Source organism: Balaenoptera musculus, chromosome 12, assembly GCF_009873245.2.
Source record: "Balaenoptera musculus isolate JJ_BM4_2016_0621 chromosome 12, mBalMus1.pri.v3, whole genome shotgun sequence".
Classification (NCBI taxonomy): domain Eukaryota; kingdom Metazoa; phylum Chordata; class Mammalia; order Artiodactyla; family Balaenopteridae; genus Balaenoptera; species Balaenoptera musculus.
In genome coordinates, this window is record NC_045796.1 from 6680421 (window position 1) to 6708359 (window position 27939).

Genomic DNA, 27939 nt, shown 5'->3' on the forward strand with positions numbered 1-27939 from the left:
CACTGAACCAACCTTAGCCACTGGGGACAGATACCAAAAACAACGGGAACTATGAACCTGCAGGCTGCGAAAAGGAGACCCCAAACACAGTAAGATAAGCAAAATGAGAAGACAGAGAAACACACAGCAGATGAAGGAGCAAGGCAAAAACCCAACAGACCTAACAAATGAAGAGGAAATAAGCAGTCTACCTGAAAAAGAATTCAGAATAATGATAGTAAAGATGATCCAAAATCTTGGAAATAGAATGGAGAAAATACAAGAAACGTTTAACAAGTACCTAGAAGAACTAAAGAGCAACCAAAGAGTGATGAACAACACAATAAATGAAATTAAAAATTCTCTAGAAGGGATCAATAGCAGAATAACTGAGGCAGAAGAATGGATAAGTGACCTGGAGGATAAAATAGTGAGAAAAACTACTGCAGAGCAGAATAAAGAAAAAAGAATGAAAAGAATTGAGCACAGTCTCAGAGACCTCTGGGACAACATTAAACACACCAACATTCGAATTATATGGGTCCCAGAAGAAGAAGAGAAAAAGAAAGGGACTGAGAAAATATTTGAAAAGATTATAGTTGAAAACTTCCCTAATATGGGAAAGGAAATAGTTAATCAAGTCCAGGAAGCATAGAGAGTCCCATACAGGATAAATCCAGGGAGAAACATGCCAAGACACATATTAATCAAACTATCAAAAATTAAATACAAAGAAAAAATATTAAAAGCAGCAAGGGAAAAACAACAAATAAAATACAAGGGAATCCCCATAAGGTTAACAGCTGATCTTGCAGCAGGAACTCTGAAAGCCAGAAGAGAGTGGCAGGACATATTTAAAGTGATGAAGGAGAAAACCCTACAACTAAGGTTACTCTACCCAGCAAGGATCTCATTCAGATTTGACGGAGAAATTAAAACCTTTACAGACAAACAAAAGCTAAGAGAATTCAGCACCACCAAACCAGCTTTACAACAAATACTAAAGGAACTTCTCTAGGCATGAAACACAAGAGAAGGAAAAGACCTACAATAACAAACCCAAAACAATTAAGAAAACGGTAATAGGAACATACATATTGATAATTACCTTAAATGTAAATGGATTAAATGCTCCAACCAAAAGACATAGACTGGCTGAATGGATACAAAAACAAGACCCATATATATGCTGTCTACAAGAGACCCACTTCAGACCTAGGGACACATACAGACTGAAAGTGAGGGGATGGAAAAATATATTCCATGCAAATGGAAATTAAAAGAAAGCTGGAGTAGCAATTCTTATATCAGACAAAATAGACTTTAAAATACAAACTATTACAAGAGACAAAGAAGGACACTACATAATGATCAAGGGATCCATCCAAGAAGAAGATATAACAATTGTAAATATTTATGCACCCAACATAGGAGCACCTCAATACATAAGGCAAATACTAACAGCCATAAAAGGGGAAATTGACAGTAACACAATCATAGTAGGGGACTTTAAAACCCCACTTTCACCAATGGACACATCGTCCAAAATGAAAATAAATAAGGAAACACAAGCTTAAAATGATACATTAAACAAGTTGGACTTAATTGATATTTACAGGACATTCCATCCAAAAACAACAGAATACACATTCTTCTCAAGTGCTCATGGAACATTCTCCAGGATAGATCATATCTTGGGTCACAAATCAAGCCTTGGTAAATTTAAGAAAATTGAAATCGTATCAGGTATCTTTTGCGAACACAACACTATGAGACTAGATATCAATTACAGGAAAAAATCTGTAAAAAATGCAAACACATGGAGGCTAAACAATACACTACTAAATAACCAAGAGATCACTGAAGAAATCAAAGAAGAAATCGAAAAATATCTGGAAACAAATGATGATGAAAATACGATGACCGAAAACCTATGGGATGCAGCAAAAGCAGTTCTAAGAGGGAAGTTTATAGCAATGCAATCCTACCTTAAGTAACAAGAAAAATCTCAAATAAACAACCTAACTTTACACCTATAGCAATTAAAGAAAGAAGAACAAAAAAACCCCAAAGTTAGCAGAAGGAAACAAATCATAAAGATCAGATCAGAAATAACTGAAAAAAGTAATGAAGGAAATGATAGCACAGATAAAACTAAAAGCTGGTTCTTTGAGAAGATAAACAAAATTGATAAACCATTAGCCAGACTCATCAAGAAAAGAAGGGAGAAGACTCAAATCAATAGAGTTAGAAATGAAAAAGGAGAAGTAACAACTGACACTGCAGAAATACAAATCATCATGATAGATTATTAGAAGCAACTATATGCCAATAAAATGGACAACCTGGAAGAAATGGACAAATTCTTAGAAATGCACAACATGCCGAGACTGAACCAGGAAGAAATAGAAAATATGAACAGACCAAACACAAGCACTGAAATTGAAACTGTGATTAAAAATCTTCCGACAAACAAAAGCCCAGGACCAGATGGCTTCACAGGCAAATTCTATCAAACATTTAGAGAAGAGCTAACACCTATCCTTCTCAAACTCTTCCAAAATATTGCAGAGGGAGGAACCCTCCCAAACTCATTCTACGAGGCCACCATCACCCTGATACCAAAACCAGACAGAAATATCACAATGAAAGAAAACTACAGGCCAATATCACTGATGAACATAGATGTAAAAATCCTCAACAAAATACTAGCAAACAGAATCCAACAGCACATTAAAAGGATCATACAGCATGATCAGGTGGGGTTTATCCCAGGAATGCAAGGATTCTTCAATATACACAAGTCAATCAACGTGATATACCATATTAGCAAATTGAAGGAGAAAAACCATATGATCATCTCAATAGATACAGAGAAAGCTTTCGACAAAATTCAACACCCATTTATATTAAAAACCCTCCAGAAAGTAGGCATAGAGGGAACTTTCCTCAACATAGTAAAGACCATGTATGACAAACCCACTGCCAACATCATCCTCAATGGTGAAAAACTGAAAACATTTCCACTAAGATCAGGAACAAGACAAGGTTGCCCGCTCTCACCACTCTTATTCAACATAGTTTTGAAATTTTTAGGCACAGCAATCAGAGAAGAAAAAGAAATAAAAGGAATCCAAATCGGAAAAGAAGAAGTAAAGCTGTCACTGTTTGCAGATGACATGATACTATACATAGAGAATCCTAAAGATGCTACCAGAAAACTACTAGAGCTAATCAGTGAATTTGGTAAAGTCGCAGGATACAAAATTAATGCACAGAAGTCTCTTGCATTCCTACACACTAATGATGAAAAATCTGAAAGTGAAATTAAGAAAACACTCCCATTTACCATTGCAACAGAAAGAATAAAATATCTAGGAATAAACCTACCTAAGGAGACAAAAGACCTGTATGCAGAAAATTATAAGACACTGATGAAAGAAATTAAAGACGATACAAATAGATGGGGAGTTATACCATGTTCTTGGATTAGAAGAATCAACATTGTGAAAACGACTATACTTCCCAAAGCAATCTACAGATTCCATGCAATCCCTATCAAAGTACCAATGGCATTTTTCACAGAACTAGAACAAAAAATTTCACAATTTGTATGGAAACACAAAAGGCCCCGAGTAGCCAAAGCAATCTTGAGAAAGAAAAATGGAGCTGGAGGAATCAGGCTCCCTGACTTCAGACTATACTACAAAGCTACAGTAATCAAGACAGTATGGTACTGCCACAAAAACAGAAATATAGATCAGTGGAACAGGATAGAAAGCCCAGAGATAAACCCACGCACATATGGTCACCTTATCTTTGATAAAGGAGGCAAGAATATACACTGGAGAAAAGACAGTCTCTTCAATAGGGAGTTCTGGGAAAACTGGACAGCTACATGTAAAAGAATGAAATTAGAACACTCCCTAACACTATACACAAAAATAAAATCAAAAAGGATTAAAGACCTATATGTAAGGCCAGACACTATCAAACTCTTAGAGGAAAACATAGGCAGAACACTCTGTGACATAAATCACAGCAAGATCCTTTTTGACCCAGCTCCTAGAGAAATGGAAATAAAAACACAAATAAACAAATGGGACCTAATGAAACTTAAAAGCTTTTGCACAGCAAACGAAACCATAAAGAAGATGAAAAGACAACCCTCAGAATCGGAGAAAATATTTGCAAATGAAGCAACTGACAAAGGATTAATCTCGAAAATTTACAAGCAGCTCATGCTGGTCAATATCAAAACAAACAAACAAACAAACAAACAACCCAATCCAAAAATGGGCAGAAGACCTAAATAGACATTTCTCCAAAGAGGATATACAGATTGCCAACAGACACATGAAAGAATGTTCAACATCATTAATCATTAGAGAAATGCAAATCAAAACTACAATGAGATATCACCTCACACCGGTCAGAATGGCCATCATCAAAAAATCTACAAGCAATAAATGCTGGAGAGGGTGTGGAGAAAAAGGAACCCTCTTGCACTGTTGGTGGGAATGTAAATTGATACAGCCACTATGGAGAATAGTATGGAGGTTCCTTAAAAAACTAAAAATAGAGCTACCATATGACCCAGCAATCCCACTACTGTGCATATACCCTGAGAAAACCATAATTCAAAAAGAGTCATGTACCAAAATGTTCATTGCAGCTCTATTTACAATAACCAGGACATGGAAGCAACCTAAGTGTTCATAAACGGATGAATGGATAAAGAAGATGTGGCACATATATACAATGGAATATTACTCAGCCATAAAAAGGAACGAAACTGAGTCATTTGTAGTGAGGTGGATGGACTTAGAGTCTGTCATACAAAGTGAAGTAAGTCAGAAAGAGAAAAACAAATACCGTATGCTAACACATATATATGGAATCTAAAAAACAAAAAGAAAAAAGGTCATGAAGAACCTAGTGGCAAGACGGGAATAAAGACACAGACCTACTAGAGAATGGACTTGAGGATATTGGGAGGGGGAAGGGTAAGCTGGGACAAAGTGAGAGAGTGGCATCGACATATATACACTACCAAACGTAAAATAGATAGCTAGTGGGAAGCATCCGCATAGCACAGGGAGATCAACTTGGTGCTTTGTGACCACCTAGAGGGGTGGGATAGGGAGGATGGGAGGGAGGGAGACACAAGAGGGAAGAAATATGGGGACATATGTATATGTATAACTGATTCACTTTGTTATAAAGCAGAAACTAACACACCATTGTAAAGCAATTATACTCCAATAAAGATGTTTAAAAAAAATTAAGAATTAGAATGATTTATAACTAAGATATAAGTTGTCCTTCAACAACAATCTTTCACACTTTGGCTGATGAAAGAAATAGACATAGAAAGAAAAGATTTTTAGAGAGTTGGTTTTTTAAAATATTGAGCCAAAGGGGAGGAAATTGTAAAATAATAATGGAGGGGGAATTCTTACAGAAAGATGTGGGAAACTTCACAAAACTTTTGGTGTGAAGTTCGGCCAATTTGAATTAGTCCTGAGAAAGTTCAGATTACTACGAATTTAGTTTGTTTTAATCTAGAATTAAGACTTTTTCTCTCCTGTCTCATTAGGCCATAAATAAGCTACAGTTATTTTTAGAGGTGATTGAACCTGGATTGTAGCAGAGGGAGGAGGAAGAAAGGGAGAGAGAAAGAAAGGAAAAGGTAGAAGTATCTTGACATGAAAAGGCCCAGAGTAAAATTTATGGACTAGAGCAAATGTTTTCAGTTCATATTAAACTGGGCCTTGCTAAAAAAAAGGTCTTTGCCAACATACATGTCCAAGGACAAACTGACTTTTCTTTTGGCCAAGAGTCTTTTTTGGTTTTGGGGAGGTCTGGGGGTTTTCTAAAAATTTATTTTTTATTAAGAAGTTCTTGCTCTTTTCAGCTCACAAAACCCCAGGTCAGTAAAGGGCGGGAATGTCCCCTGCCCATATGCTGGCAGTCACTGAAAATGCCTGGGCATAGGATTACATGGTAGTGCCATTAGATTTACAGCACAGCTAGAAGCCCGCGCATTACAAGTGTGTCTAGTGCTTAATTGAGGGAGGCCTATTCAAGTTCATTGCCCTTTAGGACCCTCAAGAAGTGATTTTTTTCATAGTTTTGTCCAGTTCTTATCAAGCCACTTGCCCACTTAAGTCCTCGAAGCATGCATCACCTCCATTAGTGCAAAACGTATAACTTTTGTGGACTGGCCAAGACAGTAACCCCATATTGCTACATCTTCATGGGCAGTTCATTACCTTGAAGCAACAGACAAATTAATTAAATTGTGATCTGTTAATCATTTAAACATGTCCTATATTATTTCTTCCTTTTCGTCTTTTGAAAAAAGGTGGCTGATTGAGTTCAGCCTCAGTTGGGGATTCAGAGTAGTATACTACACACCAAAATGTGATGTGTTATTCACCAAGCTTTGTTTTTGAGAACTAAATAATAATGTTTATATGATGATGATGGTATCTGGGCATTCACTAGAAATCTAATAAACTTCTTATCTCATTTAATAAGCATAGTCCATTTCCAGTCATAATTATCAAGATGTAAAGCCAGCTGAGATAACTAAGAAGCTTTACATGATAATAAATGTTGTTATTTAAATCGATTTACATGCCTTGAATTGAAATGAGAGCTACCATCTCAACAGTTAGAAGCATATTATGCTGCCTGAAACTGCCTCTAATCTGAGCTGCAGCAAATTTCTCTCCATGCAGTAGCAAGATTATTCTTAGTAAAGAGAACTTGAACAGATGAAGATAATCATATGCTTCTCCTAAATTAAATCTGTTAAGAGTGCATAAAAGTGAATCACTGTATCTTTAAGTCTTTATTTGTCTCCATTGTTTCAATTCTATGAAAAAGGACCAAAAAAATCACTGCTGTTTAAATCCCACTATCACTGTGATGTGCCTACAGCAAAGCTGTCAACACTTAGTAATATAATTGAAAGCATCTCGTCGTTTAGGAATAGTTTGGTAACTGGAAATCGTGAAGGAATAACCACATTGTTTGACATTTACTGCATTTAGCATAATGGCACCCTACATGAAGGGACTCTCAATAAATAATGACAGTGATTGACTTTGTCAAAACTCAGCGGAGCTGTAATGCAGTGGACCAAGAGTTGTTTCACTTACAACGGTGTAGATATTTTTAGAGATGTGATGTTTCTTTCTTGTAATAATTTCCTTGGAGGGAAAAAGTATGTTATTGAGTATTAGATTATGAAATGCTTGCTTTTTATGATATGAAACACATTTTAGTAATGGAAGGAAATTTGTTTTATACCAAATCATGCCAAATTATGTTTTATAAGCTATAGAGATACTTCTTGGGGAAAATCTCCAAGACCAGCTGAGATATTCTTTTTAAACAGCTGTTGAGTTAACTCGGCAGCATTGGGTAATCAATACGAGCATAGACACTTGCTCTGGTTAATTGCTGATCCCAGCAGCAGCTGCATCATTATGTATGAACCATCTCTTCAACTCAGAAATGGAGTAATGTTTGGGGCAGTAATAAGTGAGGTATTTAGATTGTCTACGAATACACACAGCTCCAGTTGTCCCCTTACTAATATCTGAATGCCCTGGTATAATTATAAAGGATTTTCACATTAATTAACTCATGCATTATCCTGTTTGACTCTGAGCTCTTATTACTCACAATTTACAGATAAGAAAGTGAGGCATAAAGACGTTTAAAGTGATTAGCCTAAACTCTAGTGAAATTACATCTGGAACATAGATCTTCTGAATCTTTGCCTATTGGGGTGCTCTTTCCATGATCACATTTTTCTCATACTAGAGTTATTGAGCAGTACCTGCTAATATTTATTGAATATTAACTATGTGTATAAGTACTTTATCTCATTTAACCATCAATCCTATGATGTAGGTACAATTGTTTCCACATTACACATAAGAAACTGATGTTCTGATTAACTTCCTTATTGTTACATGTCTGGTAATGTCTATTGGATTTGAAATCCAGTCAATCTCAATCAAAAGTACAAAGATACTGTTTATCATGTTGGCATACCCATTGCTTTGAAATCAGTGCTTGGCATACTATTACATTTAAATGTATATTTTAATGGAATCTTAATATCAAGTAATAGTAGTGTAGATTAAGATATTTAGGAGGCACAGAAGTAAATAACTATTTATTAATTATTGATACTGTCTTGTTGAGAGTGTATGTATATCACAAAACCAGTCTAGGAGTTGGTGGTACCTAGTCCTACTTTCCCTGCGCAGAATTCTTTCTCTTGTGCAATTTCGCTTTTCCTGTCTGATTCCTAATCATTCCTCAGGTCTCATCCTAAACAATAGTCCTTCAAAAATCTTGGTCAGGGGTCCCTCCTGTGTACCCTCAAAAAATCCATGTAATAATTAGTTCTTCAATCACTTTTATCCTCCTAATTGGAAAAGTCTTGTTCAATGATTTATCTCCAGTCTAGGAAAATACCTGTCACATACTGCATGCATAATTTGTTGAGTGAATTAATAACCTCAGTGACTTAAAATTTGCATCAAATGAATGTGTTTCAAGGAATAGAGAATTGCACATGGTAGTGGTTTCAAATTCTCGAGTAGCTGAATAGTGCTTTTCTGAGATCAGAGAAATTATATTAAATAATTTGGAAGCCATTGATAAGATTACGTGTGGGTGCAGATACTTTCTGCTTCTCCTTATGCCCAGATGAAAACACAAGAGGGAGCCTAATGGACTATCAGAGAATATGCCAAATTAGTGCTAGTTTGTTATTTTTGTCTCCATAAACCATATCCAATGTGACACATTACTGTTTCATAATATTTAAAATATTTAAAGGCTTTTAGTAGAAAATATATCACTAGGTATTTTGAATAAAAATGCAAGGAAATCCTAGGGACTTCCCCAGCGGTCCAGTGGTTAAGACTCCGCACTTCCACTGCAGGGGGCACGGGTTCGATCCCTGGTTGGGGAACTAAGATCCCTCATGCTGCGCGGCACGGCAAAAAAAAAAAAGGAAAGGAAATCTAAATAGGCCTATATGGTCAGAAACCAGGGCAAAAAGCTGAAGGTAAAGTGAAAGAAGACCAAGTGAAACAGCACGGGACAGTTCTCTATTGGTAGCGATAAGAAACTGCAGGTTAGAATCTCATTCAGTGAAGTGCCAAACTAACATTTGACAAAGCGTTGCACAATAGCGTCTTCCAGTGAAGAGGGCTCTGTGAGTCCTTGACCGAAAGAATATGGTCGAGATGACATTGCCCCTGCTCTTGGGAAACACCTACAGGCAAAAGCAGCCCCTGGAAAGACCCTGATTGAGAAGAACCGAGGGCAGGAGCCCAGCACCGCTTGTCAGCCGTGCAACTGAGCCATTTTGGAGGTGAACGCTTTGGTCCCTAGTTGAGCCATCCAAACTGACCACGTATGGAGCAGAATGGAACTAGCCCACCAAGCCCTACCCAGCCTAGTGATCAAGCTTTTATTAAAATGTGGGCAAGATTTTCCAACAAGAGCAACGACTTCAGATATTTCATGTTACAAAATAAGGAAAGATCCATGTTTCTGTGATTAACAAATTTTGTAAAAAATGGATACTCTTTCACAAAAATGCAGTACTCTTAAGGCGTGCTAAATATGAGAGTTAAGTACTTGTGTGGGGGGCCAGGATCCTTAGGAAACAGTTCTGTGGTCACCCCAACACGTGAACAGATAATCACCTTAGGTTTCGAAGCTCTATACAGTATAGATAGCATTAACAGATTTTCACTGGGAATCAAGGTTGGTTTGTGCATGTGAAAGTGCTACGTAAACAACCCAGTTCTTTACTAATGCAAGAAGATGGCAGTGCTGTTACTTTTATTGTGATCATTAGTTTCCTGCTGGTTAACTGGAATTCACCTAATCATTTTTTCCCTCTTCTGCTTCCTTCTGTCCTATATAAAAGAGTTTCAAAAGAAGGGTTAATTATTATTACTATACTATCAAAATTGGGAATCAAAATATTAACAAGGACTGGACTAGGAGTCTTCTTCAGGTCTTTTTTTTTTTTTTTTAAGTTACAATTCATGTCCTAATAACTCTTTTTCCATTAAAACATTTGTAGAAACAGTTGGGCTAATATATGAACACTGGGTCCCTTTATGTAGTCTGTAGTATTCTATTTTTCTATACAGTTAACTGTATTGAGACTTACAGTTGGGTGTTCAGAGGTAAAAGTCTGTAAAATATTCATGCTTTAAGAAATCACAGGAAATAAATTCAAGTTATAAAAGTATATACATTAAGTAAAGCACAAATATGTTTGTTTATAAAATGTACTTTAAATTTAATTTGCCAAAATAAATACATACTCTCTGGTTACATTCATCATTTACTTCTTTTAATCTCCTTGGCCATAAGATTATATTCTCTACTTGAAAGTTTAAAGGAATGACTCTAGGGAAGTGGTCAAATATTCACATATTTCAACTAGAAAGTATGTTTATATAAAAAAAAATTAAAAATAGCCCAAGCACTTGGCAACTGAAGTCACGTATTGAATTATCATTTCTTAAACTTTCATATTATGAAAGGTCTTTCTCCTCATCTATAAAAATAAGTGTGTCAGGGACAGACATGAAAGTGACCCCCAGTGATCTCCCACCTCCTGGTGTCCATGCTTTTGTGAAATCCCTTCCTCTTGAATGTAGGTGGTTCTGGTGATTTCCTCCTAATGAAGAGAATATGGCAAAAGTGATGAGATATCTACCACTTCCCTGATCATGTTATATAAGACTCCCCTTCATTACATCTTAGAAGACTGCATCTTAGGGACCTAAGCAGGTATTCTGCTGGCTTGTGAAGTAAGCAGCCACGTTTAGGAAGCCCACGTGGCAAGGAACGGTAGGAGGCCTCCAGCAGGCAGCGAAAAGCAGTGACAAGAGCTTTGAGGACCCATCCTTCTTCTCCAAACAGGATAAGCCTGCTTTATTTCTTTTATACTTTGGATTCTATACACAATTCATTGGAGGAAAGTTCTGCTTTAAAAGAAAACACAACTTTGAAAAGCACAGATCTTTCAGTTTTATAGTTTTACAGATGAGAGAAGTAAAGCCTGATTCAATTAATGTATTTCTGAGTATTCACCATGTTTACATACAGCATTTTGCTACCCACATCAAAGCACATAGATATAAGTAGGACATGGTTCTTCACTTTAAGAATTCTGTAACTCGATGGTGAATGTTAGTAACCAGTTCAAAGCCACAGAACTGGTTATTCTTTTGTTTTGATTGACAGTGGCTTGGATTATCCTATAATAAAAGTTATAGACTATTGCCTCCAAAGGCTATAAGGGGAAATTACTGAAGAGGTAAAGATGCTTTTTTAAAAAAAATTTTTTTTTAATAGTTTCATTACATGGATTGTTTTTTAAACCATATTGGCTGTGGTCCCTAATTGTCCCCCCCACTTTATCACGTCTGGGTGCTGAATGGTAAATATAGAAATGGTTAACATTTGTTGAGAACCTACTGTGTACCTGGCATTGGCCTAACTGTTTTATATTTAATCCTTGCAATACCCATTCTGGTATTACTCCATTTGTCCTGGGCTAGCTGTTCCCTGAGTGGTTAAGAGAGCTTCCAAAGTTGCAGAGCTACTGAGAGGCAGGGCCTCAGTAAGTACTTGTTGAATAAGGAGTGGAATAAGGTTCAGTTCCCTGTTTTAAATTACGGAACAATTTACACTCAATAAAGTGCACAGAATTTAAGGGTTCAGTTCTATGAACTTTGATAGTTATGCACACCCATGTAACTACTACCCAATCAAAGTACAGAACATTTCCATAAAATGTCCTCATGTCTCCTCCCAGTCAATACCTCCAGTCAAGACAATCACCTTCTGATTTCTATCACCATAGTTAGTTGTTTTGCTGAAGTTTAGTATTATGAGCCTTTTTAAAAATTTTAGCCATCATACTGGCTAAGATGCGAAACCAAGTAAAATTGTATTTTGTTATTTTAATTTGCCTTTTCCTGATTATTAATGATGTTGACTATCTTTTTATATGATTATTGGCCATGTTTATGTCTCCTTTTATAAAGTCTTTCGCTTATTTTGAATTGGGGTGCTTGTCTGTATGGTGCTATTTTTAAAGTTCTTTATATAGTCTAAAGGTGAATTATTTCACATATATACGTATTACAAATATTTTCTCCAGTCTGTGGCTTGCATATTCATGTTTAATAGTGTCTTTTGATGAGTGGAAATTTTTTTTAGTTTTCATTGAAGTTCAATTTATAAATATCTTCATTTAGGGTTAGAGCTTTGTGTGTCCTTATAAAAAAAATTCTGTCTGTTCCAAGGTTGTAAAGATGTTCTCATTTGTTTTCCTCTAGAAACTGTATGGAGTGAGGAAGGGATTTAGATATCGAAATTCAGTTGTTCAAGCACCATTTGATACAGATTCTCCTTCCCTCAAAGAATTTCCTTGGCAACTTCTCAGTTCGTTTTTTCCCAATACACTTTACTGAGAAATAGTATGTGTAAAATAGACTGCCTCCATTTAAAGGGTACAATTTGAAGAGTTCTGACAAGTATATAATTCCACAAAACCACCATCACAATCAAGATAGAGAATACTTCCATAACCCCTATATTAGTTTGCTAGAGGTGCCATGATAAAGTACCACCAACTGGGTGGTTTAAGCAACAGAATTTTATTTACTCACAATTCTGGAGGCTAGAAGTCTGAGGCTAAATTGTCAGCAAGGTTGGTGTCTGTTGAGACCTCTTGCCTTGGCTTATAGATGGTTGTCTTCTTCTGTGCCTTCACGTGATCTTTTCTCTGTGCATGTCTGTGTCCCAGTCCCATCTGTTAAGGACATCTTTTAAGGACACCAGTCACATTGAATTAGGGTCCACCATAATGACCTCATTTTAACTTAATTATCTCTTCAAAAACCCTATCTCCAAAACAGTCATATTCTGAAGAGGGATAAGACTTTAACCTATGCAGTTTTAGAGGACACAGCTCAGCCCATAACACCCCCAAAAGATTCTTCATGCCCTTATGTAGCCCATTCCACGCTCTTCCCCCACCCCCAAGCTACCACTGATCTGTTTTTGCCACTATAGATTTGTTTGCATTTTATGTAAGCAGAATCATGCATATATTCTATTTCATATTTGGCTTCCTTCCCTCACATAATTTTGAGAATCATCCATGGTGTTGCATTTATAAGTACCATAATACTGTTGATTATTGAGTTGATTATCCATTCCATTGGATGGATATACCACATTTTGTTTATCCGTTCATATTTTGGGCGGTCTCCAGTTGGTGACTATTATGAATAAAACTATTGTGAGCATTTGTATACAATTTTTTTTGTGGACTCGTTTTCATTTATCTTAGTCAATTATCTAGGAGTGGAATGGCCAAGCCATGTGTTAGTTGTAAGTTTAATTTTTTTTTAATGCCTAATAGATTTCCAAACTGGCTGTGTCATTTTATATTTGCACCAGCAGTATATGTGTATTCATTTGTTTTACAGCTGACTGATATTTGGTATGAATATTCCTTTTTAATTTTATTCATTTGAGTGGGTGTGCTCAGTTAATTTACAACCTCAGTCTTTGTGGCTACTCCATAAAACCTATAAGAAAAAGGATTCTTCTCTCTTTTTCATAACTGTATTCTTAGAGTTTAAGAGCTGTTTAATAAAGAGTTGTTTGGTAGATACGTATTGATTCAAAGGACTTTCCCCTATTATTTTCCCTGCTTACTATTTAATGATTGCATTATTGAGCCTCTGCTATAATCACAGCACCATGCTTAGCTTTATTAGAAGCAGAGATCTTAAAATCAAATGGACGAAGATGCAGAACAAGGTTACTATATGACTGATGGAAATATCAATCATGCTTTAAGAGTTATAAGCAGCATGCTCTGGAAAGTGAATGACCCCTGGGGAATGGTTGGGTAATCTGGAAACTGACAAAAAGGAAGAAATGAAAAACCTGCTGGGTTAAGTCCGGTCCCTTGAAACTGGCATCTTATTGCTTATCTATCTACAAAATTAAACATAATCGTACTTAGGGAGTTCTATTTTGAGAAATAAGAAATCCTGCTTTCAACAGTTGCCATTTTTAAATAAGTCAACATGTGCCAGGCGCTGTGCAAAAGTCTTACAGGTGTTATTTCACTTAATCTTCATGAAATCCCTGTGAAGGAGGTATTTAATCCCTCACTTTTCAGATGAGGAACCCTGAGTTTAGAAAGGCAAAATGAAACTTGCTCAAGAGCATATAGCTAATAATTGGTGGAATTGGGATTCAACAGGTTGGTGAACTTTGACTCTCCTTCTCTGTATCATTTTGTTGCAGACAGGAAAAGTTAGGAGGGTGGATGGAAGACTCTGAGTGTAGCTGTCTTAAAGACAGTTTTGCTGTCCTTGTATTATGTCAGTAGTACAATTTTCAAAATAATTTTAGTCCCTTAAATTTAATTATTCGACTTAGATGTTTGTGGAATCATTCAAGAGGCTATTTTAAATGCAACACAGCTGATGATAACCTGAGATAATTGGTAGAAGTGTAGTAAAAATACTATTAAAATTACCCTTTTCAAAACCTGTAAATGCCAAGACTTTGTAGAAACATTTTGTAAAACATAATGCATAATTTGTTTAAGCAGCAGTGTATATGCCCACCTATGAAGAACAGATTATAGAATTTATTTAGATAATTTAGGAAAAAAACACACCTTTGCTTAAACTGCCTGTCTGAAGCTTGTCAGAGTGATATTCGGATAAGAATTAGTTAAGTACTTCGATTTTCCACTTGATTGGATGTGACAAGACAGCCAAAATGACTTGTGGATTTGTTCTGGAATTCTTAAGAATAAACATTATTTTAAGACTCATATTTTATAGATTTTTATCACTGTTTATTATGCCACTGAGTCATTTTTCTAAACTTCTGATTTACATGCATCATATAAATGTATTTAAATAATATTCTGCTTCATGATTTTCAGTTGGTGGTAACATTAATCAAGACAAATCCCCAAATGTTGTAATTTTCCACTCTCTTACTGATTCAAACAACTTGAATCACTGGATTCTATCAATGCCTTCTCAGATTTCACAGGTCAACAGTACTAAGGTTTTAATTGAAGTAATTTCTCACTTGAGACACAGAATGCAGCTACTCGTACAAATGAATGAGATTATATGGTAGCCAAAATGCTGCTACAATATTTTTGAGTACTTTTCAATATGAACTTGGAAAATTTTATTTACTATCAAGGATTGGCAAGCTTTTTCCATAAAGGGCCAGATAGTAAATATTTTAGGCTTATTGAGCCACAGCTTAATTTTGCCCTTGCTGTGCAGAAGCAGCATAGACAATACATAAATGAACAACCATGGCCGTGTCCAATAAATTTCATTGTGGTCATGGAAATGTGAATATCATTTACTTTTCGTGTGCCACGAAATGCTCTTCATTTTTTTTTTAAACATCTTTATTGAAGTATAATTGCTTTACAATGGTGTGTTAGTTTCTGCTTTATGACAAAGTGAATCAGTTATACATATACATATGTTCCCATATCTCTTCCCTCTTGCATCTCCCTCCCTCCCACCCTCCCTATCCCACCCCTCTAGGTGGTCACAAAGCACCGAGCTGATCTCCCTGTGCTCTGCGGCTGCTTCCCACTAGCTATCTATTTTACATTTGGTAGTGTATATATGTCCATGCCACTCTCTCACCCTGTCACATCTCACCCCACCCCCTCCCCATATCCTCAAGTCCATTCTCTAGTAGGTCTGTGTCTTTATTCCCATCTTGCCACTAGGTTCTTCATGACCTTTTTTTTTTTTCCTTAGATTCCATATATATGTGTTAGCATACTGTATTTGTTTTTCTCTTTCTGACTTACTTCACTCTGTATGACAGACTCTAACTCCAACCACCTCATTACAAATACCTCCATTTCATTTCCTTTTATGGCTGAGTAATATTCCATTGTATATATGTGCCACATCTTCTTTATCCATTCATCCGATGATGGACACTTAGGTTGCTTCCATGTCCTGGCTATTGTAAATAGAGCTGCAATGAACATTTTGGTACATGACTCTTTTTGAATTATGGTTTTCTCAGGGTATATGCCCAGTAGTGGGATTGCTGGGTCGTACGGTAGTTCTATTTGTAGTTTTTTAAGGAACCTCCATACTGTTCTCCATAGTGGCTGTATCAATTTACATTCCCACCAACAGTGCAAGAGTGTTCCCTTTTCTCCACACCCTCTCCAGCATTTATTGTTTGTAGATTTTTTGATGATGGCCATTCTGACCGATGTGAGGTGATATCTCATTGTAGTTTTGATTTGCATTTCTCTAATGATTAATGATGTTGAACATTCTTTCATGTGTCTGTTGGCAATCTGTATACCTTCTTTGGAGAAATGTCTATTTAGGTCTTCTGCCCATTTTTGGATTGGGTTGTTTGTTTTTTTGTTATTGAGCTGCATGAGCTGCTTGTAAATCTTGGAGATTAATCCTTTGTCAGTTGCTTCATTTGCAAATATTGTCTCCCACTCTGAGTGTTGTCTTTTGCTCTTGTTTATGGTTTCATTTGCTGTGCAAAAGCTTTTAAGTTTCATTAGGTCCCATTTGTTTATTTGTGTTTTTATTTCCATTTCTCTAGGAGCTGGGTCAAAAAGGATCTTGCTGTGATTTATGTCATAGAGTGTTCTGCCTATGTTTTCCTCTAAGAGTTTGATAGTGTCTGGCCTTACACTTAGGTCTTTAATCCATTTTGAGTTTATTTTTGTGTATGGTGTCAGGGAGTGTTCTAATTTCATACTTTTACATGTACCTGTCCAATTTTCCCAGCACCACTTATTGAAGAGGCTGTCTTTTCTCCACTGTATATGCTTGCCTCCTTTATCAAAGATAAGGTGACCATATGTGCATGGGTTTATCTCTGGGCTTTCTATCCTGTTCCATTGATCTATATTTCTGTTTTTGTGCCAGTACCAAACTGTCTTGATTACTGTAGCCTTGTAATATAGGCTGAAGTCAGGGAGCCTGATTCCTCCAGCTCCATTTTTTGTTCTCAAGATTGCTTTGGCTTTTCGGGGTCTTTTGTGTTTCCATACAAATTGTGAAATTTTTTGTTCTAGTTCTGTGAAAAATGTCAGTGGTGGTTTGATAGGGATTGCATTGAATCTGTAGATTGCTTTGGGTAGTAGAGTCATTTTCACAATGTTGAATCTTCCAATCCAAGAACATGGTATATCTCTCCATCTATTTCTATCAAGTTTAATTTCTTTCATCAGTGTCTTAAAATTTTCTGCATACAGGTCTTTTGTCTCCTTAGTAGGTTTATTCCTAGATATTTTATTCTTTTTGTTGCAATGGTAAATGGGAGTGTTTTCTTAATTTCACTTGCAGATTTTTCATCATTAGTGTATAGGTATGCAAGAGATTTCTGTGCATTAATTTTGTATCCTGCAACTTTACCAAGTTCACTGATTAGCTCTAGTAGTTTTCTGGTAGCATCTTTAGGATTCTCTATGTACAGTATCATGTCATCTGCAAACAGTGACAGCTTTACTTCTTCTTTTCCGATTTGGATTCCTTTTATTTCTTTTTCTTCTCTGATTGCTGTGGCTAACACTTCCAAAACTATGTTGAATAATAGTGGTGAGAGTGGGCAACCTTGTCTTGTTCCTGATCTTAGTGGAAATGGTTTCAGTTTTTCACCATTGAGGACAATGTTGGCTGTGGGTTTGTCATATATGGCCTTTATTATGTTGAGGAAAGTTCCCTCTATGCCTACTTTCTGCAGGGCTTTTATCATAAATGGGTGTTGAATTTTGTCGAAAGCTTTCTCTGCATCTATTGAGATGATCATATGGTTTTTCTCCTTCAATTTGTTAATATGATTTATCACATTTATTGATTTGCGTATATTTAAGAATCCTTGCATTCCTGGGATAAACCCCACTTGATCATGGTGTATGATCCTTTTAATGTGCTGTTGGATTCTGTTTGCTAGTATTTTGTTGAGGATTTTTACATCTATGTTCATCAGTGATATTGGCCTGTAGTTTTCTTTCTTTGTGACATCTTTGTCTGGTTTTGGTATCAGGGTGATGGTGGCCTCGTAGAATGAGTTGGGGAGTGTTCCTCCCTCTGCAATATTTTGGAAGAGTTTGAGAAGGATAGGTGTTAGCTCTTCTCTAAATGTTTGATAGAATTCACCTGTGAAGCCATCTGGTCCTGGGCTTTTGTTTGTTGGAAGATTTTTAATCAGTTTCAATTTCAGTGCTTGTGTTTGGTCTGTTCATATTTTCTATTTCTTCCTGGTTCACTCTCGGCAGGTTGTGCATTTGTAAGAATCTGTCCATTTCTTCCAGGTTGTCCATTTTATTGGCATAGAGTTGTTTGTAGTAATCTCTCATGATCGTTTGTATTTCTGCAGTGTCAGTGGTTACTTCTCCTTTTTCATTTCTAATTCTATTGATTTGAGTCTTCTCCCTTTTTCTCTTGATGAGTCTGGCTAATGGTTTATCAATTTTGTTTATCTTCTCAAAGAACCAGCTTTTAATTTCATTGATTTTTGCTATTGTTTCCTTCATTTCTTTTTCATTTATTTCTGATCTGATCTTTATGATTTCTTTCCTTCTGCTAGCTTTGGGGTTTTTTTGTTCTTCTTTCTCTAATTGCTTTAGGTGCAAGGTTAGGTTGTTTAATGAGATGTTTCCTGTTTCTTGAGGTAGGATTGTATTGCTATAAACTTCCCTCTTAGAACTGCTTTTGCTGCATCCCATAGGTTTTGGGTCGTCGTGTCTCCATTGTCATTTGTTTCTAGGTATTTTTAAATTTCCCCTTTGATTTCTTCAGTAATCAATTCGTTACTAAGTAGTGTATTTTGTAGCCTCCATGTGTTTGTATTTTTTACAGATCTTTTCCTGTAATAGATATCTAGTCTCATAGCGTTGTGGTTGGAAAAGATACTTGATACGATTTCAATTTTCTTAAATTTACCAAGGCTGATTTGTGACCCAAGATATGATCTATCCTGTAGAATGTTCCATGAGCACTTGAGAAAAATATGTATTCTGTTGTTTTTGGGTGGAATGTCCTATAAATATCAATTAAGTCCATCTTGTTTAATGTATCATTTAAAGCTTGTGTTTCCTTATTTATTTTCATTTTGGATGATCTGTCCATTGGTGAAAGTGGGGTGTTAAAGTCCCCTACTATGATTGTGTTACTGTCGATTTCCCCTTTTATGGCTGTTAGTATTTGCCTTATGTATTGAGGTGCTCCTATGTTGGGTGCATAAATATTTACAATTGTTATACCTTCCTCTTGGATCGATCCCTTGATCATTATATAGTGTCCTTCTTTGTCTCTTGTCATAGTCTTTATTTTAAAGTCTATTTTGTCTGATATGAGAATTGCTACTCCAGCTTTCTTTTGATTTCCATTTGCATGGAATACCTTTTTCCATCCCCTCACTTTCAGTCTGTATGTTTCTCTAGGTCTGAAGTGGGTCTCTTGTAGACAGCATATATATGGGTCTTGTTTTTGTATCCATTCAGCCAGTCTGTGTCTTTTGGTTGGAGCGTTTAATCCATTTACATTTAAGGTAATTATCGATATGTATGTTCCTATTCGCATTTTCTTAAATATTTTGGGTTTGTTATTGTAGGTGTTTTCCTTCTCTTGTGTTTCTTGCCTAGAGAAGTCCCTTTAGCATTTGTTGTAAAGCTGGTTTGGTGGTGCTGAACTCTCTCAGCTTTTGCTTGTCCATAAAGGTTTTAATTTCTCCATCAAATCTGAATGAGATCCTTGCTGGGTAGAGTAACCTTGGTTGTAGGGTTTTCTCCTTCATCACTTTAAATATGTCCTGCCACTCCCTTCTGGCTTGCAGAGTTTCTGCTGAAAGATCAGCTGTTAACGTTATGGGGATTCCCTTGTATTTTATTTGTTGTTTTTCCTTTGCTGCTTTTAATATTTTTTCTTTGTATTTAATTTTTGATAGTTTGATTAATATGTGTCTTGGCATGTTTCTCCTTGGATTTATCCTGTATGGGACTCTCTATGCTTCCTGGACTTGATTAACTATTTCCTTTCCCATATTAGGGAAGTTTTCAACTATAATCTTTTCAAATATTTTCTCAGTCCCTTTCTTTTTCTCTTCTTCTTCTGGGACCCCTATAATTCGAATGTTGGTGTGTTTAATGTTGTCCCAGAGGTCTCTGAGACTGTCCTCAGTTCTTTTCATTATTTTTTCTTTATTCTGCTCTGCAGTAGTTATTTCCACTATTTTATCTTCCAGGTCACTTATCCGTTCTTCTGCCTCAGTTATTCTGCTATTGATCCCATCTAGAGTATTTTTAATTTCATTTATTGCGTTTTTCATCGTTGCTTGGTTCCTCTTTAGTTCTTCTAGGTCCTTGTTAAATGTTTCTTGCATTTTGTCTATTCTATTTCCAAGATTTTGGATCATCTTTACTATCATTATTCTGAATTCTTTTTCAGGTAGACTGCCTATTTCCTCTTCATTTGTTAGGTCTGGTGTGTTTTGACCCTGCTCCTTCACCTGCTGTGTGTTTTTCTGTCTTCTCATTTTGCTTATCTTACTGTGTTTGGGGTCTCTTTTTCACAGGCTGCAGATTCGTAGTTCCCGTTGTTTTTAGTATCTGTCCCCAGTGGCTAAGGTTGGTTCAGTGGGTCGTGTAGGCTTCCTGGTGGAGGGGACTAGTGCCTGTGTTCTGGTGGATGAGGTTGGATCTTGTCTTTCTGGTGGGCACGTCCACGTCTGGTGGTGTGTTTTGGGGTGTCTGTGGCCTTATTATGATTTTAGGCAGCCTCTCTGCTAATGGATGGGGCTGTGTTCCTGTCTTGCTAGTTGTTTGGCATAGGGTGTCCAGCACTGTAGCTTGCTGGTCGTTGAGTGAAGCTGGGTCTTGATGTTGAGATGGAGATCTCTGAGAGATGTTCGCTGTTTGGTATTACGTGGAGCTGGGAGGTCTCTTGTGGACCAGTGTCCTGAAGTTGGCTCTCCCACCTCAGAGGCACAGCCCTGATGCCTGGCTGGAGCACCAAGAGCCTTTCATCCACACGGCTCTGAATAAAAGGGAGAAAAAATAGAAAGAAAGAAAGAAGGAGGATAAAATAAAATAAAATAAAGCTATTATAATATAAAATAAGAAAAAAATTATTAAGAATAAATTTATTAAGGAAAATTTTTTTTTAATTTTTAAAAATAGTTTTATTAATTTTTTATAATAAAAAATAAGAAAAAAATTATTAAGAAAAAAAATTTTTAATTTTTTCAAATTAAAAACATGAAAAAACTTATTAAAAATTTTTTTTAATTTTTAAAAATAGAAAGTAAGGAAAAAATTATTAAGAAAACATTTATTAGGAAAAATAAATTTTTTTAAGTAAAAAAAAAAAACAAAAACGGACCGACCTAACCCTAGGACTTATGGTGAAAGCAAAGCTATACAGACAAGATCTCACCCAGAAGCATACACATACACATTCACAAAAAAAGGAAAATGGGAAAAATTAATATATCCTGCTCCCAAAGTCCACCTCCTGAATTTGGGATGATTCGTTGTCTCTTCTGGTATTCAGCAGATGCAGGGTACATCAAGTTGTTTGTGGAGCTTTAATCTGCTGCTTCTGAGGCTGCTGGGAGAAATTTCCCTTTCTCTTCTTTGTTTGTACAGCTCCCAGGGTTCAGCTTTGGATTTGGACCCGCCTCTGCATGTAGGTCGCCTGAGGGTGTTTGTTCCCCGCCCAGACAGGACGGGGTTAAAGGAGCAGCTGCTTCGGAGGCTCTGGCTCACTCAGGCTGGGGGAGGGAGGGGTACGGAGGAGGCAGGGCGAGCCTGCGGCGTCAGAGGCGTCGTGACGTTGCACCAGCGTGAGGCGTGCCGTGCGTTCTCCCGGGGAAGTTGTTCCCGGATCACGGGAGCCTGGCCTTGGCGGGCTGCACCGGCTCCCGGGAGGGGCGGTGTGGAGAGTGACCTGGGCTCGCACACAGGCTCCTTGGTGGCGGCAGCAGCAGCCTTAGCGTCTCCTGCCCGTCTCTGGGGTCCGCGCTGATAGCCGCGGCTCGTGCCTGTGTCTGGAGCTCGTTTAGGCGGCGCTCTGAATCCGCTCTCCTCGCGCGCCAGGAAACAAAGAGGCAAGAAAAAGTCTCTTGCCTCTTCGGCAGCTGCAGACTTTTCCCGGACTACCTCCCGGCTCGCCATGGTGCACTAGCCCCTTCAGGCTGTGTTCACGCCGCCAACCCCAGTCCTCTCCCTGTGATCCGACCAAAGCCGGAGCCTCAGCTCCAGCCCCGCCCGCCCCGGCGGGTGAGCAGACAAGCCTCTCGGGCTGGTGAGCGCTGCTCGGCGCCGAGCCTCCGTGCGGGAATCTCTCCGCTTTGCCCTCCGCACCCCTGAGGCTGCGCTCTCCTCTGTGCCTCCGAAGCTTCCCCCCTCCACCACCCGCAGTCTCCGCCCGCGAAGGGGCTCCTAGTGTGTGGAGACCTTTCCTCGTTCACGGCTCCCTCCCACTGGTGCAGGTCCCGTCCCTATTCTTTGTCTCTGTTATTTCGTTTCTCTTTTGCCCTACCCAAGTACGTGGGGAGTTTCTTGCCTTTTGGGAGGTCTGACGTCTTCTGCCAGCGTTCAGTGGGTGTTCTGTAGGAGCAGTTCCACATGTAGATGTATTTCTACTGTATCTGTGGGAAGGAAGGTGATCTCCGTGTCTTACTCTTCCGCCATCTAGCCCTGAAATGCTCTTCTTTTTATGCTTTTCAAGCATTTAAAAATGTAAAACCATTCTTAGGTCGTGGGCTGTACAAAAGCAAACCCTAGGCTGGATTTGGCCAACAAGACCATTGTTTGCTGACTCCTGATATAGATGCTCAAATGATTTATGTATTTTTCTTCGTTGTAACTACTAGTGGACAAAAAGGAGAAAGTTTTCTAAAAAGCAGCCACACGATTCTTTATTAAGACATGTATTTCACACTGTTTTGTCTGACATTTTTTTTTCTGATGTCTTTCTCCAATTCTATACCTTTGAGAGATGAAATACATTTTTTTTTGTATTCTTTCCTTGATGCATTCTAATTCATAGCTCCCTTGTGCTGCCATGTGATTTGCAGTCCTTGTTAATCTTGTGGTCTTGACACCTTTCTTACTCCTATATAAAGCCTGTTAATTATAAATGCTTTACCCATGCAACTATTAAAACAATGTATGCAGTGATTAACCAATTAACATTTTATATTTTCTAAAACTAGAAAGGAGCAAAGTTAAAACTGCTTTATAATGGCAGAAATTAACTGGGAAATTTGTTTCTATTTTCAGGATGGTTATAGCAATAGCATTCAATACTAATAGTTTGAGTAGTGTGGATAAACTAGCACATATATTTTATTATGTTGAATTCTCATATCCAATGGAGTTCTATTCAGTTTTATTACCTGTATGTTTTGTTATGGTCTGAGATCAAGAAGAAAATTGTGAATGAGTTTTCTATAATTTCCTTGTACAACACAAGGGTTTGTCAGACAAAGTAGTATTTATGTGACAACTATAGGAATTGTTACATAAATGTTTTTGTTGCTTTTTGGGCCCTGAAAAATTAACGCATGAAAAATTCGTATCTGTGATATGCACAGAAAGTTTCATTGCATTCTGTGTTTCTAAGCTGGGGATCTGACCTTTCTATCTAGAAGATTTTTAGGATCTTCTGCTTATTAGATTGTAACTTTCTCCCTGTTTGTTGCTCCAGGTCTCACTCTGCTTTCTCTCCTGCCTCCTTTTTCTCGAGCCTTTGGGCTCCTTGTGGGCCTGCACGGCACAGAGGCCCCCTCCTCTGCTGCAGCCTATTGCAGATTTCCAGAAAAGTTTGGAACTCTCTTCTCAACCAAATCTCTGCCTTCTGTTTTTCTTAGTATTATGGGTTTACACGTTGCTAGTTGTTAACTGTAATTCTCACGGGGCCTCAGGAGGGAGAGGAGATAAAGGTGCCTGCTCAGCCTGCCGATGGCGCCCAGCGGTCCTCCAGGTGTGCCTCCCCGAGCTCCACTGCTGCCCCCAAATAGTCCTTTTGCGTGACACTTGCATGTGTGTTTTCATTTAAAAGTTATCAACTGAAATTGCCATGAACTTAAGAAAATTATTTAATTAAATTTTTAAACAATTAAATATAACTGCAATGAGGAAACTACTACATGTACATGTGATACATGTTTGGAGCAATATGCCAAATATCATCTTAGTACATTGAAGAAAATGGTTTTGACCTACCAGATCCCCCAAAAGGGTCCTGAGAACCCCCAGGGTCCATGTATCTTACTTTGAAAATCTTTGGATTACATATTACTTTCATTATCATTTTATAGCATAAATAGATTTTAGAAAATGTATTAGGGAATACATTTGAATTACAATTTGTGCACTAAGTATATGCTGTTTTTTTCTCAAAGGGTCCTTCTCGCTGGGAAGATGTCTTAATCCCAAACCGGATGAGTGGTGAATGCCAGTCTCCAAACTGCCCCGGGACTAGAGCAGTAAGTTCTGGTCAAATCTGTTCTTTCATTGTGGCATCTCCAGTGTTTACTAAGAAATGAGATTGGAGACAAAACACTAATTGATTCTTCCCATCCACTTTTATATTTACAAAAAGTGTTATAAGATTCAAAAGTGTTCATAATATTCACCAAAAATTCTGCCTGTATCGTTGCCTTCCAGTGTCACTTTCCTAGAGGCTTAACCACTTTGGCTGATTATGTTGAAACATGACAATTTAAATTCCTCACAGGGTGATATTCATGGAATATAAAGAAGATCCCGTTCAGAGTCTGACAAAAGAAAATAACAAAGCTATAACGTTCATCTTTTTCCTAATGCTGGGATATTTTACATTTACATTCCATATCATTCAAAATTGCTCTTTCTACCTTTCTTAGCAGTTTTCTGACATAGTGGGCTGTTAGAAAATTTAGAATGAATGACCAGCTGTAAATGGAATCCCCATCCTCTGTTCTCTGCAATCCATTTTTTCTTTGCAAACATACACCGTATGTTTCATATAGAGAAGGTATTTCTGGAATGAGAGCCTAAGCACTGAAGTTATTTTTTAAATACTTTTATTATTATGGTCATGTTTATAATTTGTGTATTATACTTTTTACTTTGAAAATCCTTGGGTTCGTCATAATCTGATTATATATATTTTCCGAGTGAGCTGTAAATACTCTTACGGCGCCAACACAAATGTCATGTTAGTTCACAAACTGTCACAGCCAGCTGGCAGTTAATATCTTCTCTAAGGAACAAAGTCTGTCAACAGCAACAGGTAGAGTGTTTGAGCTAGGATCATTAGATGTGCCTTCTCTCTCCAATCTGCTGGATGATTGCAAGGCTACAGAGACAGCAGTGAGCAGCAGTAATGATCATTCTCCATCAAACGGGACTAGGGACACTGAACAGCTTTTTATTAATGCAAATCCTGAAGAAAAATAATGACTTGTGCGTCACTCACCGATATCGAGACACAATACAGTCTTGCAAGTTTGCTATTGGGATGAAATTAAAGTATACATACTTTATAGGACAAATTTCTTAAGTATAATTGTATTTGCGTATATATATGTGGATGTAATATGTATATATTATAGTATACATGCCATGTAGATATAATTACATTTAATAATAATTTAAATCCTCTGGTGCATGTCACATTATGATATCCATATCATCTTTACAGCAATGTGAGCTCCTTTGAAAATCTACTTCAGTCACTGACAGTCTGACTGCCTCTGTGTACCTTCATATTAATTGGGAGGATTCAGCATAGCAGGATAGACAATCTTGCATCTTTAAGGATTTAGCTTCAAATTGGTCACAGGGCTACTGTGTTGCTAGGGCTGGGAATCACGACCTTTGCTTGTTGAATATTCACCTCGCCTACTTATCAGTATACAGAGCTTCGTATAAATCAGGTTATACTGAAGCTTTGTTTCGGACAGCGTGGTGAACTGACACCCTAAAAAATCCTTGCAGTGCACACTATATAAAAGTAGTGAATTGAATTCCAAACATATATTTTTAAAGAACAGCTGAACTGACAACACCGTAAGGAAAAGGCCATATGCCAAAAAGTAAGAGAAGGCTGGACTCCAGAAAGGAAACTGTGTAAGCTAAAGCCACTCGCCACCAGGGGTTACAGCCTCAGACCAGGCAAACGCTGGAGACTGCCGGTGAGTTTAGGGCCTCGTGAAGGTGGAAAGTGAAACCATAGAATTCTACATGAAGAACCTCCTGGAAAACATGATTTCCTCCTGGGATCAAGTGGAGAGAGGAAGGTGCTGGGGATAGTTGCCTATTTTGTTTTCACTCTAGGCAGAAATGTTACTCCTAAGAATTTGTAAGCACAGACCCATCTTTACCTGAGTTTGGGGCTAAATTTTACTCTTTCTGTGTGCACTTATATAAAGTCCTGAGTCTAGAATGTTGTTTAGGGTGGCCATGAGTTGGCAGTGCCAGGAACTGGGCTGAGATTAACCCAAATCCTCCCAAGGAGACCTGTGCTCTCAAATGAGTCCTAAAATAATTCCCTCAGATAAAGTTTCACAGAGCATGACCTAACAATCAGAAAAATCACAGATGGAAGCGTGCCATCATGAATGAGAGCGAGCAGAGTTCAAACCTGGAAAGAACACAGAGATTAAAGTTGCCTGGGAAAGACTATAAGTATGCTTAATGTGTTTAAAAAATGAAAGCGCACATATGATTAAAAAACAAAAGACTATCAGAAATATCCAGTCAGATTAAAAGATTAAATACACACACACAAACATGCATGCCCACATGTACACACATGCACACAATAACACGAGAAATTCTAGAATTAAAAACTATAATAATTGACACAAAATTGACTAAATGGGCTAAACAGCAGGTAAGTAGGTGAAAGAGCAATTCTAACTTAGATCTGAAATTTGCCCTGATAAAATTACTCAAAATGCAGGCAGAAAATATAACAGATTTAAAATATAAAAGAGAAGTTAAACAATATGGTGGATAAAATTAGATTTCCAGAAGAAAATAATAGAGAGAATAGTGGAAAGGTAATATTTTAAAAGATAATGAAGCAGAGCTTTCCACAATTTTTAAGACTCCCAATTTTTCAAGAGTCCCAAGGAGTAGGAATAAAATGAAAGCTCCACCTAAATCGATCACTGAAATTGCAGAACAGAGAAAAGATTCTAAAAGCAGCAGAATGAAGAAGGCTGTTTACTACACAGGAGAAACAATCGATAGTTATTAAACCAACAGCAACATCAGAAGGCAGACGACACAGGAACAATATCTTCAAAATGCTGAAAGAAAATAAATGCTAAACTAAAACTGTATTTAAGAAAAACTTTTTAAAAACAAAAGACAAGATCAACAACCAAAAAGATATTTTCAGGTAAACAGAAACTCAGGGAATTAACTTCCATCTAAACCTTTCAAATATTTTTAAGTTAAATTATTTCAGAAAGAAAGAAAACGATCCCAGAAGGAAAGCCTGAAATGTGAGAAGGAATGGTTGGAAAAAATGTAGAGAAACCTAAACAAAATGTAACAATCAGTATGATAATATTTGATTAATGGAAATATATGTAAAGATAAATAAAGTTGCTGGACAATATTGCATATAAGCATCGAACATAAAGTTAAAGCATTCTAGGATCTTTGTACTTTTCACCAGAAAGGAAAGACAGTGACTAAAATTAAACTTGTTTTTGGTACATGAATGTTCATAGCAGCTTTGTTTGTAACAGCGCACACTGGAAATAACCCACATGTCCAACAACAAGTGAGTGTGTAGACAAACTGGAAGAGCCCTACATTGGTTTACT

General features: G+C 37.2%; 1 protein-coding gene across 3 annotated transcripts in view; it reads left to right on the forward strand.

Moving 5' to 3' along the window:
• PRKN (parkin RBR E3 ubiquitin protein ligase) overlaps positions 1-27939 on the forward strand; it is a 1292350-nt gene that overhangs the window by 597351 nt on the left and 667060 nt on the right. For all 3 annotated transcript variants that reach the window (XM_036871110.1, XM_036871111.1, XM_036871112.1), the window contains exon 6: positions 24517-24600. In XM_036871110.1, coding sequence (XP_036727005.1) covers positions 24517-24600 — 84 coding nt within the window. The remainder of the gene's footprint in view (positions 1-24516; positions 24601-27939) is intronic.